Here is a 14158-nt window from a genome sequence, read left to right as displayed (position 1 = left end):
GAGACAGACAGAAATTGAGAGGGGAGGGCAAGAGAGAGATACCTACAGCCCTGAAAGCTTTTTCCCCTACAGGTGGGGACCAGGGGCTTGATCTCGGGCCCTTGCACATAGTACTGTATGCACTTAACCAGGTGTGTCACCGCCCAGCCCCCTATTATCTATATCTTTAAGTGCTAACATAATGCTTCATAAACTTCAGAAGAGAGCAACTGTAAATTGATATAGTTTACTTTTCTTTATTCTGGAGTTTTCTAAATCTGCGGTCCATACCATGGGACTCCATGAGTATGAAACTTTTGTATTTTAAAAATGAGTTTGAGATTCAAACGCATCTAGATAGAGGAATTTGTCAACTTAGAGTGTGTATGTGTCTATTTAATCCAGCACTACTCAGCTCTGGTGCATGGCTGTGCTGAGGATTGAACCTGGGACCTTGGAACCTCCGGCATGCAAGTCTTTAACACTGAATTATGCTATCTCCCCAGTACTTCAGTTTACTATCTGAATTCCAAACTGTATTCAAAATATTTCCAAATTCTTATTGTAATAGACAATTAAGTAATAGCTGGTCTCAGTTATCACTATTAGTCATAAAAAAACAAGAAAAACAAAAGTCTCATAAAGGGTTTGTTAAAATGGCTCATTTAAATTTTCAGTTAACATATTTAACATTACTTTTTAACAGAAAAAAGGAGTTCGGGAGTTCAGGTGTTGTCTGGACTTTACATCTGCTAAAATGAACTTTCAAACTATCTAAAGTTCTCTCCCTTCTAGGCTAAGCTCAAAACTTTTGAATTCGAAGCCTGTACATATTTCCTTTGGCTCCGTTTCTGATTTTCCCACACCCAAGCCCAAAGAGAGACTGTGGGCCTCTACTGGGGATCCTGAAACAGAGACAAAAAAGCATCCTCTGTTATGTGGAAGCCTTTTTCTGGGAACCAGAGGGGATAGCAGTACTGTGAGCTCAGCTGTGAGGCACCGAGAGGTCTGAAGTCCACAGCCCCATTGCTTTGTAACCAAGTCCTTCGACAGCAGCAGAGGACCGAGGACCATTGCCAACTTGGCCTGGGGGATAGAATCATGAACTGGCTTCCAGTTCCTAACAAAAGCACCAGGAGGAAAATGTCCAGTGCTCTGCCAGCAGATTGGCTGGGCATGGAATTCCCACTCTATCTAAATATGGCATATTCTAACCGGAGCTTCAGCCCAAAGGAAAGTCCTCCCATGCCAGCTGTAGGAACAGCGAGCTTTTGTTTCCTGTGAAAAGTACATCTCTTTGCAAAATAGAAGCATTTATAGTTTTCTAATGAATGGACATTTAACACAATGTCAGTGTCTAGATATAAGGGGTAGTACTTACAAAAAAAGAAAAAAAAGGCCTCAAGTAAATGCCCAATTTTAAGGCACACTTCAGCACTTCCTTTAAAAAAAAAGAAAAAGGAAAAAAAAACCTCCAAAACGCGATATATAGTTGCAATAATCAGCATTCTTAGTCTTTTATGGCCTAAGATAGTGACTGTTCTGTGTAAGTCCAAGGGGAAAGTGGGTGGTCCTTGCTCAGACACAGAGAAGGGCCTTGAGTCATGAGAATATGCAGCTCTCTCCTGCTTCTCATTCAGCTCTGCAACATGAAAGGGCTTGGGGGTGGAGGGTTAGGAGGGTAGAAGGGCAGGTATATCAAGTGACTTTTCTGAGTAGTAAACACCCTTTCCAAAAGCACAAAGCAACAAACATCAGCTTTTTGGAGTGTTTGGTGAAATCGCTCTACACCAATGATAGACAGTCAGAAGAATGATTTTAGAATTTTAAATTTTCGAATTTTAGAATCTCAATTTTCAGATGTGGAAATGCCAGCCTATGCCAGACTCCTGGGGCCAGTTGGGGTACACTCACCGTGATGGAGTTTTCTTCTATCACATATATTTCAGGGTTATAGGTGTCGATCTCAGCAGCTGCTGTCAGCCGGACTGCCTGAAAAGCGGACTGAAACATAAGAAGACTATTTTATCACAGTAGGAATGAAAGCACAAGACTCGCCAACTTTAGTACTTATTTCCGGTTCAGAGGGATACAGCAAACAGGAACTGTGAGAACTCAACAAACACACAGGAGAAGTGTCTGGGAAATTGTTAGAACCTCAGGATGACTCAGCTCTGTCATAGCAAACCACTGAATTGCTGGTGGGTCAAGTCTGGACATCATCAACTTAGAAGACTTCCCTGAGGAATTTTAATTTGGGAGAAGCAGGTTTTGGTGAAGTTTTTAATTAGGAAATATCATGGCTTAGACTTCTAAAAATCTAGCAAAGGCCATAACATAAGGGCTAAGACAGACTTAATTTCCGAAAATTTCAGTTACAAAGGGAGCGAGTGAGTCAGAAAGAGGAGAGAGACCACAGCTCTGTGTCCCCTACTATGAGTCTCCCCCACACCTCCTGCCATCCATGGCGTTTCTGTGTGTTCTAGGGCCTTGATCCTGAGCTCTCGTCCGTGGTGAGGCATGAGCTCTGCCTTCAAAGCTATCTCCCAGCCCCAAATTTGATACTTTTGTATACTTATCCAAATAAGTCCCTAATGAAATGAGAAATCAGATTTAAAGGAAAAGATGAGTTTCCTTCTGTGTCCACACATATGTAGTGTTTAAAAACACATCTGAAGGAGGTTGGGTGGTAGTGCACCCAGAAGAATCCACATGTTACCATGCACAAGGCTCAAGTCCCGGGCCTGCCCCTGAAGTAGAGGAAGCTTTCTGAGTGATGAAGCAGTGCTGCAGGTCTCTCTCTCTCTTCTCTCTCTCTCTCTCTCTCTCTCTCTTTCTCCCTCTCTGCCACCTCTTTTCCTTCCAATTTATCTCTGTCTCTATCAAGAAAGAAAAATATGGCCACTAGTAGTAGTGGATTTGTCATGTAGGCACTGAGCCCCAGCAGCAAGTCTAGTGGTCATAATAATAAGGTAATACTAATAATAATATATTCAAAGTACACTTGATTGGCTCAGGAATTGGTGTACTGGTGGGCCTCTGGAATTCCAAGCATGAGGTCTTGAATTGAATCCCTGGCAAGTCACATGCCAGACAGAGATGATTCCTAATGTCGCTTGTGAAATCAAATGAATCCTTAGAAAGTAAGTATACTTGTGGTTTGGTGGTAGTGCACCTGCTTGAATACACATGTCATGGTGCACAAGGACACAGGTTCAAGCCTCAAGTCCCCACCTGCAGGGGGTAGCTTCATGAGTGGTAAAGCAGGTTGTAGTTGTCTCTCCTCCTTCCTTCTTGATTACTGTCTCTTTACTCAATAGATAAATAAATAAATAAATAAATAAGATATTAAAAAAAAAAGAAAGTACACTTGACTTGACCATGCATGTCAGCAACGGACACCCTGAAATTTCTGCCATGCTACATATATATTATAAATTCCGCACTTCACCATTTTTTATTACTGTTACAGTAGTCAGAGGAGGCATTTAGGAATGACATATATTTTGTGCTGATGCTACTAATCTCCAAATATAAAACAACTGTGCATGCATTCCTGGAGCTAGTTACAAAAAGAATCTAATTTTCAGTGTTTCCATTACCGTTTTATATGTGTGTGTGTGTGTGTGTGTGTGTGTATATATATATATATATATATATATATATATATATATATATATATATATATATATATTCACTATGATGCAAATATTGAGTCTAGTTCTTTGAAACAGAATTCAGCACAACAACTTGAAAACTCCCTTCACATACCCTGGCGGGTAGGACTCAGTCTGACTGGTAACTAGGCACATGATTCAATCAACTCATGAGGTTATTTGCTGAACTATATCTGGGAGCCTGAAAGAGTGAATGCATGTCTAAAACCAGGACATTAGCTTTCATCCCTACTGACCCAGTTTCTCGTTGGTTTCTTTTAAATATTCTCAAGATGAAAGACGGCACAAGCAGTTAACCCTCATCTCTGGTCTCCTAAACATATGTTACTGGAAGAAGACTGAGTGTTAATTGAATTTGTGTACTTAATTTTAAAAATGCTGGCTTCCAGGTCTTCCACCTTCTGTACCCCATAAAGAATATTGGTCCATGATCGCTTTCTCTCCTCTCCTCTCCTCTCCTCTCCCGGATCAACTAGGAATACCAGAGGAGACCACCCAGACCAAAACAGGACAGGACTAGAATGACCACAGGAACCCAGTAAATCACCCGTGAGTACAAACACGCATGGCTGGTGACAGAGAGGAGAGAGGGGCCTAAGGAGAGATTAAGTGGCTGCTTAGTTCGACAGTTTGTCAGTGGAGACACCACCTCCAGTCTGCTCCACAACAAGGGGACAGCTGAAGGGAGGAGGAGGCTCCCCAGAGACTCACCAAGTGCAACTCTGAGTCTCCATTGCTGCTGCCCTCAGAGTCTGGAGCAGCAACAGGGAGGGACACCAGGGTACAGAGATCTGACTGGGAAACTCAGGAGAAGACCTATGCCTCTCGGTGGCATAGCTGAGGGGCTGTGAAAGTCTCTTTGCATAACCACTGGAGTATCTCTGCCACACCCTGCTTTATCTCTTGGTCAGGAGTCAGTGATTAAGCCAAGAAGCCTATTGATAGTTTAAAAGCCCTCAGGCTCCCATAGCCTACAGGGGAAAAAAAAAAAGGCTTTTACACCACTGAACTCCAACTCAGGGATTGAAAAAACTGTTAACTTATATAAAATGGTTAAAACAACAAGAAAAAATATTGGAGACTCAAACCAGGACAAGAGTCCAGCTAAAAGTCCTCCAGAGGGTGAAGCACAAAACAACGAGTTCAACATCCAAACATTAGCTAAGGAAATAATAACAGGAGTGAGTAAAGAATTTGAAAAAATTGTAATCAGAACTGCAGGAACAACAAATGAGAATATGGAAGAAAATTCTAATTATCTCATGGTTATTAGAGAGCTGAAAGCTGAAATCGCTGAGCTAAGAAGGCAACTCGCTGAACAAGCTAAAACAGTATCAGAGCAGGGCAACAAAATAGATGAACTCCAGAAAGCAGTAGAGGGCAGAGAGAATAGAATCTATGAGGCTGAAGACAGAATTAGCAAGATTGAGGATGAATTAGAGACAACTAAAGAAGAAGTAAGAGATCTCAAAAAGAGATTAAGAGATGCTGAAAACAACAACAGAGTCCTATGGGATGACTTCAAAAGAAACAATATACGCATTATTGGCTTACCAGAGGAAGAAAGAGAAGGGGAGGAAGAAAGCATTCTCCAGGCCATAATAGCTGAAAATTTCTCTAGTCTAGACAACACCAAAGACATAAAGATTCAAGAAGCCCAGAGGGTCCCAAACAGAATTAACCCAGACCTAAAGACACCAAGACATGTCATACTTAGATTGGAAAGGAATAAGAAAGGATCCTCAAGGCTGCAAGAGAAAAACAAAGAGTCACCTACAAAGGAAAACCCATAAGATTAGCAGCAGACTTCTCCATACAAACACTACAGGCCAGAAGAGAATGGCAAGATATCTATCGAGTGCTCAATGAGAAAGGCTTTCAGCCAAGAATACTATATCCTGCTAGATTGTCATTCAGACTAGATGGAAGCATCAAAACCTTCTCAGACAAGCAACAGTTGAAGGAAGCAAACATCACCAAGCCTGCCTTGAAAGAAGTTCTGAAAGGTCTCCTATAAACAACCAGACCACCACAAATAGAACATATATCAAAACACTCTAAAACTCTACAAGAATGGCGTTAAAATACCTTATGCTTTTGTTCACTAATCCTTTCTTAAATAAAAAATTAAAAAAAAAAATATCTTCAATCTTTGATATCAATAAATGTCAATGGACTGAATTCACCTATTAAAAGACACAGAGTAGGAAGATGGATCAGAAAACACAACCCAACAATATGTTGTCTACAGGAAACTCACCTAACGCAACAAGACAAACACAGACTTAAAGTGAAAGGATGGAAAACTATCATTCAAGCCAATGGCCCACAAAAAAGGGCAGGAACAGCTATTCTCATATCTGACATGATAGACTTTAAAATAGATAAGATTAAAAAAGATAGGAATGGACACTACTTACTGCTCAGAGGATCAGTCAATCAAGAGGACTTAACAATTATTAATATCTATGCACCCAATGAGAAGCCATCTAAATACATCAAACTTCTACTGAAAGAGCTACAGCAATATATTAACAGTAACACAATCATAGTAGGGGACTTCAACACCCCACTATCTCAACTTGACAGATCATCCAGGCAGAAAATCAATAAAGACATAAGGGAGCTAAATGAAGAGATAGATAAACTAGAACTATTGGACATTTTCAGAGTCATTCATCCCAAGAAACTGGAATACACATTTTACTCAAATCCACATGGATCATTCTCAAGGATAGACCATATGTTAGGCCACAAAGACAGCATCAGCCTATTCAAGAGCACTGAAATCATCCCAAGCATCTTCTCAGACCACAGTGGAATTAAACTAACACTTAACAATCAACAAAAGATTAGAAACAGTGCCAAAATGTGGAAGCTCAACAGTACACTTCTTAACAACTTCTGGGTCAAAGAGGAAATCAAGGAAGAAATCAAAATGTTTCGAGAGTTCAATGAAAATGAAGACACAAGCTATCAAAATATTTGGGACACAGCTAAAGCAGTCCTAAGAGGGAAGTTCATAGCTATACAAGCACACATTAGGAAACAAGAAAAGGCACAAATAAACAGCCTGATTGCACATCTTAAAGACCTAGAAGAAGAACAACAAAGGAATCCTAAAGCAACCAGAAGGACAGAAATTACTAAAGTTAAGGCAGAAATAAATAACATTGAGAATAGGAAAACCATACAAAAGATCAATGAAAGTAAATGTTGGTTCTTCGAAAGAGTAAACAAAATCGACAAACCTTTAGCCAGACTCACAAAACAAAAAAGGGAGAAGACCCAAATAAATCGGATAGTAAATGAAAGAGGAGAAATCACAACAGACACTGCAGAAATTCAACATATCATGCGAGGCTTCTATGAACAACTATATGCCACCAAGCTAGAGAACCTGCAAGAAATGAATGATTTCCTAGATACCAACTTCCAAAACTAAGTAAAGAGGAAGTGGATAACATGAACAGGCCCATCACAGCTAATGAAATTGAAACAGTTATCAAAAATCTTCCCAAAAATAAAAGTCCTGGACCAGATGGTTTTACAAATGAATTCTACAAAACCTTCAAAGAAGAATTAATACCTCTACTTTTAAAAGTCTTCCAGAAGATTGAAGACACTGGAATACTCCCTGCCAGCTTCTATGAAGCCAACATCACCCTGATACCAAAAGCAGACAGGGACACAACCAAAAAAGAAAACTACAGACCAATATCTCTGATGAACATAGATGCGAAAATATTGAACAAAATTCTAGCCAACCGGATACAGCAGTATATCAAAAAGATTGTTCATCATGACCAAGTGGGGTTTATCCCAGACATGCAAGGTTGGTTTAATATACGTAAATCAATCAATGTGATCCACCACATCAACAAAAGCAAGACCAAAAACCACATGGTCATATCAATAGATGCAGAGAAAGCCTTTGACAAAATACAACATCCCTTTATGATCAAAACACTACAAAAAATGGGAATAGATGGAAAATTCCTGAAGAGAGTGGAGTCTATATATAGCAAACCTACAGCCAACATCATACTCAATGGTGAAAAACTGGAAGCATTTCCACTCAGATCAGGTACTAGACAGGGCTGCCCACTATCACCATTACTATTCAACATAGTGTTGGAAGTTCTTGCCATAGCAATCAGGCAGGAGCAAGGAATTAAAGGAATACAGATTGGAAGAGAAGAAGTCAAACTCTCCTTATTTGCAGATGACATGATAGTATACATGGAAAAACCTAAGGAATCTAGCAAGAAGCTTTTGGAAATCATCAGGCAATACAGTAATGTGTCAGGCTATAAAATTAACATTCAAAAGTCAGTGGCATTCCTCTATGTAAACACTAAGTTAGAAGAAATTGAAATCCAGAAATCAGTTCCTTTTTCTATAGCAACAAAAACAATAAAATATCTAGGAATAAAGCTAACCAAAGAAGTGAAAGACTTGTATACTGAAAATTATGAGTCACTACTCAAAGAAATTGAAAAAGACACAAAGAAGTGGAAAGATATTCCATGCTCATGGGTTGGAAGAATTAACATCATCAAAATGAATATATTACCCAGAGCCATCTACAAATTTAATGCTATCCCCATCAAGATCCCAAGCACATTTTTTAGGAGAATAGAACAAATGCTACAAATGTTTATCTGGAACCAGAAAAGACCTAGAATTGCCAAAACAATCTTGAGAAGAAAGAACAGAACCGGAGGCATCACACTGCCAGATCTCAAACTATATTATAGGGCAATTGTCATCAAAACTGCTTGGTACTGGAACATGAACAAACACACTGACCAGTGGAATAGAATTGAGAGCCCAGAAATGAGGCCCCACACCTATGGACATCTAATCTTTGACAAAGGGGCCCAGACTATTACATGGGGAAAGCAGAGTCTCTTCAACAAATGGTGTTGGAAACAATGGGTTGAAACATGCAGAAGAATGAAGCTGAATCACTGTATTTCACCAAATACAACAGTAAATTCCAAGTGGATCAAGGACTTGGATGTTAGACCAGAAACTAACAGATACTTAGAGGAAAATATTGGAAGAACTTTTTTCCGCATAAATTTTAAAGACATTTTCAATGAAACGAATCCAATTACAAGGAAGACTAAGGCAAGTATAAACCTATGGGACTACATCAAATTAAAAAGCTTCTTCACAGCAAAAGAAACCACTACCCAAATCAAGAGACCCCTCACAGAATGGGAGAAGATCTTTACATGCCATATATCAGATAAGAGTTTAATAACCAACATATATAAAGAGCTTACCAGACTCAACAACAAGACAACAAATAACCCCATCCAAAAATGGGGGGAGGAATTGGACAGAATATTCAGCACAGAAGAGATCCAAAAGGCCGAGAAACACATGAAAAAATGCTCCAAGTCTCTGATTGTCAGAGAAATGCAAATCAAGACAACAATGAGATATCACTTCACTCCTGTGAGAATGTCACACATCAGAAAAGGTAACAGCAGCAAATGCTGGAGAGGGTGTGGGGTCAAAGGAACCCTCCTGCACTGCTGGTGGGAATGTCAATTGGTCCAACCTCTGTGGAGAACAGTCTGGACAACTCTCAGAAGGCTAGAAATGGACCTACCCTATGACCCTGCAATTCCCCTCCTGGGGATATATCCTAAGGAACCCAACACATCCATCCAAAAAGATCTGTGTACACATATGTTCTTGGCAGCACAATTTGTAATAGCCAAAACCTGGAAGCAACCCAGGTGTCCAACAACAGATGAGTGACTGAGCAAGTTGTGGTATATATACACAATGGAATACTACTCAGCTGTAAAAAATGGTGACTTCACCGTTTTCAGCCGATCTTGGATGGACCTTGAAAAAATCATGTTGAGTGAAATAAGTCAGAAACAGAAGGATGAATATGGGATGATCTCACTCTCAGGCCGAAGTTGAAAAACAAGATTAGAAAAGAAAACACAAGTCGAACCTAAAATGGAATTGGAGTATTACACCAAAGTAAAAGACTCTGGGGTGGGTGGGTGGGTGGGGAGAATACAGGTCCATGAAAAATGATGAATGAAATAGTGGGGGTTGTATTGCTAAATGGGAATCTGGGGAATCTTATGCATTTAAAAAATAAATAAATAAAAGGAAGAAGAAGTAGAAACGCAAAGCAGAAATTGACTGAGTTTGGAGTATGGCACCAAAGTAAGAAAGCAGAAGTATACTAGAGTTTGCAGTGAGTACCTCCCTAATACTTCCTCTCCACTTTTCCAAGCTTTGGGTCCATGATTGCTCAACAATTTGTAAAAAAAAAAAAAAAAAGTAAAAAAGAAATGCAAAGGGCTGCATGAAAAATAACCTGCAAACAACAAAGCCACTAGAAGGCATTGGAGAGGAAGAGGACCAATCACAAAGTATTTTGGAGGAATTAGGATTTATTATGAATCTGAGCGGAGGCATTTGAGGAGCAAAAAAGTCATGACCTGATTTATATTATAAAACCAACCCTTGGAGCACATGGTTTAAAACTAACAGTATGAGGAGTCCAGAGAGGGTGTGAAGTCTTAACACTCATGCAAATCACCACTGGTGGGAAAATAAATTGGAACTACAATTTGGAAGATGACTTGACACTATTTATTAAGGATAGGCATTGAGTATATTTCAGTGGTGTCTTTTTATTTTAAAAAATTGTTTATTTATTCCCTTCTGTTGCCCTAAAAAAAAAAAAAAAAAAAAAAAGAATATTGGTCCATACTCCCAGAAGGATAAAGAATAGGGACACTTTCAACGGAGGGAGAGGGGTGGGACACAGAACCCTGTTCATACAATTTTGTTGACCATTATTAAATCACTAATTCTTAAAAAAATATATATATATTTATTTTCTCTTTTGTTGTCCTTGTTTTTCATTGTTGTAGTAGTTATTATTGTTGTTGTTAGTGACGTCATCATTGTTAGATAGGACAGAGAGAAATGGAGAGAGGAGAGGAAGACAGAGGGGGAGAGAAAGACACTTGCAGGCCTGCTTCACCGCCTGTGAAGCGACTCCTCAGCAGGTGGGGAGCCAGGGGGCTTGAACCCACTAATACTTTTTTAAATGCTGGCTTCATATTCTCTACACAATGAGGATGAAATAATCTTTGTTTTTTTTTTTTAAATACCAAGCTATCTGACCTCCAAATCAGGTCTTTCACATAGGCATGCATAATTCTGCAGTTAACTAGCAATGACAGAAGATCAGGAAGATTCTGGGAGAGCGAACTAGTCCTGAACTAGTACGCCTGTGAGCAGTGACAGCCAGCAATGCCATCAGCTTAGAGGACTGAGTGATCATTTCATGATGAAATTCTTTGAAATGTTAAGCTGATTTACATTACACCAGGAAAAAGGGGAAGGCTTAGGCTTTCGTACAGGAAATGAGACCTGTATTTCAGACAGGGATCCTTCAGTGATCTAAAAGCGTTCACCTTGCTGCTGAAGTCAAGGCAGGCGCAAACAATCGACTTCAGACCAAGCAGGGAGATGTTTCTCACTTGATATATAAGAACTGCTATAAATAAATGGTAATTTGATAGTCAAAAGTGCAGGTGGCTTCTCAGTTATGAAATAACACAAATCATCAACTTTTTTTTCTTCTTCTTTTCTGAATTTTTGCCCCCAGAGATGAAACTGCCGCATCAGAAAATCCCTTGGGAAGGAACTTTAAAGGTCTTCCAGTTAAACTGACATCACTGTGTATGAACTCAAGGAAAAAAAAAAAACTAATGCTTTTTCCAGAGCCAGAGTGATTGTATTTTGATCTGTAACCGTCAGTTTTCCTTCTCAACTGGCAAAGGCAGCGGTGAAAGTATTTGTTCCGCAAGTCCAAGGGGCCAAGAACGAAGTGGAACCGAGCAAAGAACGGCTACACAGATGGGAACCGAGCAAAGAACGGCTACACAGATGGAGCACTGGGGCAGCCAATGGCGCTCGGCTCATCATCGCAAGGAGTGAACGCAGCGAACAAGGAGGCAAAGGACAAGTTCAGCTCTTGCTCTCCTACCTCATCACTTCTCTATTTTCCCACTTGCTATCCATGAGTCCTCTTTCTACTACGACTTTATCCAAGAACTTTGTCCAAGAATATCATATTCCAACCTTATATAAAATTCTAGGGTTGGGAATGGGGTTTGTTAGAGAGATCATGAAATGGTTAGGAAGTAGGGAATCGAGGGGCTGGGTGGTGGCGCACCTGGTTGAGCGCACGTTACAATGTACAAGGACCCAGGTTCGAGCCCCTGGTCCCCACCTGTAGGAGGAAAGCTTCAGGAGTTGCTGCAGGTGTCTCTCTGACTTTCCCTCCCTATCACTCCCTTCCCTCTCAATTTCTGGCTGTCTCTATCCAATAAATAACTAAAAGTGATTTTATAATCTATTAAAAAAAGAAAGGGAGTAGAAAAAAAGGTATATGGTGGTGGCACACCAGGTTAAGTGCACATAGTACTAAGCATAAGGGCCCGCATAACAATCTAGGTTCCAGTCCCCACTCTCCACCTGCAGGGAGGACACTTCAGGAGCAGTGAAGCAGGTCTGTGTCTCTCTGTCTCTCTCCTTCTCTATCTCCCTCTCCCCTCTCAATTTATCTCGGTTGCATCCAATAAAATGGAAAAAAATTTTCACTAGAACAGTGGATTCATAGTGCCAGAACTGGGCCCCAGTGATCACCCTGGAGGCAGTAATAATAATAAATAAAATAAAGAAAAATGTATGAAAAAAATAAAAACAGAAAGTAGGGAATATATTAATGTTGGTAGAACTAGAGGGATATCTTACTGGTTAGGACAAGCACTTTGCCACGCCTGTTGCTCACGTCTGAGTCTTAGCACATGTAAAGTGCTGTGATATCTCTCTCTCTGTCTCTGAAGATTATAGTAGCTATGGAGGACAGCTCAGAACTACGGGGGGTGGGGTGGGGGTGCAAAGTGGAGCTATTACCCTGTGATCACAGAAGTTTGTAAATCACTATTAAATCAACAGTAAACATTATTTCAAATTAAAAAAAAAATCAAGAGTGGCCCAGCGTGGTGAGATGTCACATATGTGAAGTGAAGTTCCAAGAAAAAAGAACTGATTTATTCACCAAAAAAAAAAAAAAAAAAAAAAAAAAAAACCACTCCAGTAAGAGCGGCCAGGCCCACTAGAGGCTTCGTCAGAGAGATCACTGGGAAAAGGAGTCGCTAACCACTCACGTAGTCTGACTGAAGAAGTTCTGTCTAGTCCATAAAGTCTTCATGCCAGGAAATTCAGCCGAACGGCATTTCAGCTGAAAGGAGATGGCACAACCACAAAAATCACGCCCGCCAAATGGAGAACCACCCTGACATTATTTTGGTACCTTCTTCAGACTTTTCACAAACTTTCAAATAACGTTAAATGGTATGCAGCTGGGGTTTCATCAGAGCGAGGGCACAACAGGAGTAGGGAGTGGTCATGTGACTCCGCCTGGGCAGGTGACTCCTAACTTTAGACTCATGGACTGGACATGTTGACATCCACCAATCGGCTGGGAACTCAAGAAGCCAGACAGGGACACGTGCACTGTGACTAAGGCTGAGCGGAGAAGAGCTGGGGACGGAAGCTATGGAAAGTCTGGGGAAGGACACCAGGCAGATGACACATTGGATCCAAGGGCAGTGGAAGGGATCTTAAAACGATCCCGGTATGGATCGACCTAGCAACGACACAAGCCAGACCTTCCTTCTGCATCCACAATGACCCTGGGTCCACACTCCCAGAGGGTTAAAGAATAGGAAAGCTCTCAGTGGAGGGGGTGGGATACGGAGGTCTGGTGGTGGGAATTGTGCAAAGCTTGTACCGCTCTTATCCTATGGTTTTGTCAATGTTTCCTTTTTATAAATAAAAAAATTTTAAGAACCCACTATCCCGTAAGTGCTGACGTAGTCACTTGCTGTGGAGTCTAGGAAGCAGACACTCTGCGTTTCACCCTGCGTGTTTCTGAGGTACAGTCTTTCTAGGAAAGCTTTGGGATAGGGTGGTTATCATCGTCTTCTAAGGTAAAATTTTTCTGAGTTACTTGGGTGATGCAGGCATTAGCCAACAAGCTAGCTTTTGTCGGAGGACATGAACTTCATGACAAGGAAGTTTTATGCTTCCTTGCCACTAAAACATCTAATATATCAAGCTGGTACTTACTGATGCGAAAGTCCCATTCCAAATCCTGGTAGACACATTAAGAAAGTATTCTCCCTTCACATGAAGGTCTTTCAGCCAGCAGGTAAAATTACTACAGGAAGCTGTTCTGCAGTTCTTTTAGATGGGAGTCAAGGACAAAAAAAGAGAGAGAGTTAGCATGGCCTTTAAAAATATACAGAGACAGGGGGGTCAGGCGGTAGCGCAGCGGGTTAAGCGCAGGTGGCACAAAGCGCAAGGACCGGCATAAGGATCCAGGTTTGAAGCAGGTCTGTAGGTGTCTGTCTTTCTCTCCCCCTCTCTGTCTTCCC

General features: G+C 40.7%; 1 protein-coding gene across 2 annotated transcripts in view; it reads right to left on the bottom strand.

Annotated features, from left to right (window-relative positions):
- The window catches only part of ITGA2 (integrin subunit alpha 2), a 119836-nt gene that overhangs the window by 8642 nt on the left and 97036 nt on the right, over nucleotides 1-14158 (bottom strand). Inside the window, exons 27-28 of one of the 2 annotated variants that reach the window (XM_060191024.1) lie at nucleotides 13851-13964; nucleotides 1894-1983 (exon numbers count right to left, since the gene is read on the bottom strand). In XM_060191024.1, coding sequence (XP_060047007.1) covers nucleotides 1894-1983; nucleotides 13851-13964 — 204 coding nt within the window. Of the gene's footprint in view, nucleotides 1-1893; nucleotides 1984-12596; nucleotides 12961-13850; nucleotides 13965-14158 lie in introns of those variants that run through there. The other variant, XM_060191025.1, reaches the window with a different exon arrangement.

The sequence above is a fragment of the Erinaceus europaeus genome, chromosome 5, assembly GCF_950295315.1.
Source record: "Erinaceus europaeus chromosome 5, mEriEur2.1, whole genome shotgun sequence".
NCBI lineage: Eukaryota > Metazoa > Chordata > Mammalia > Eulipotyphla > Erinaceidae > Erinaceus > Erinaceus europaeus.
Note: the sequence above shows the minus strand (reverse complement) of the source record. Positions and strands in the feature narration are given on the sequence as shown.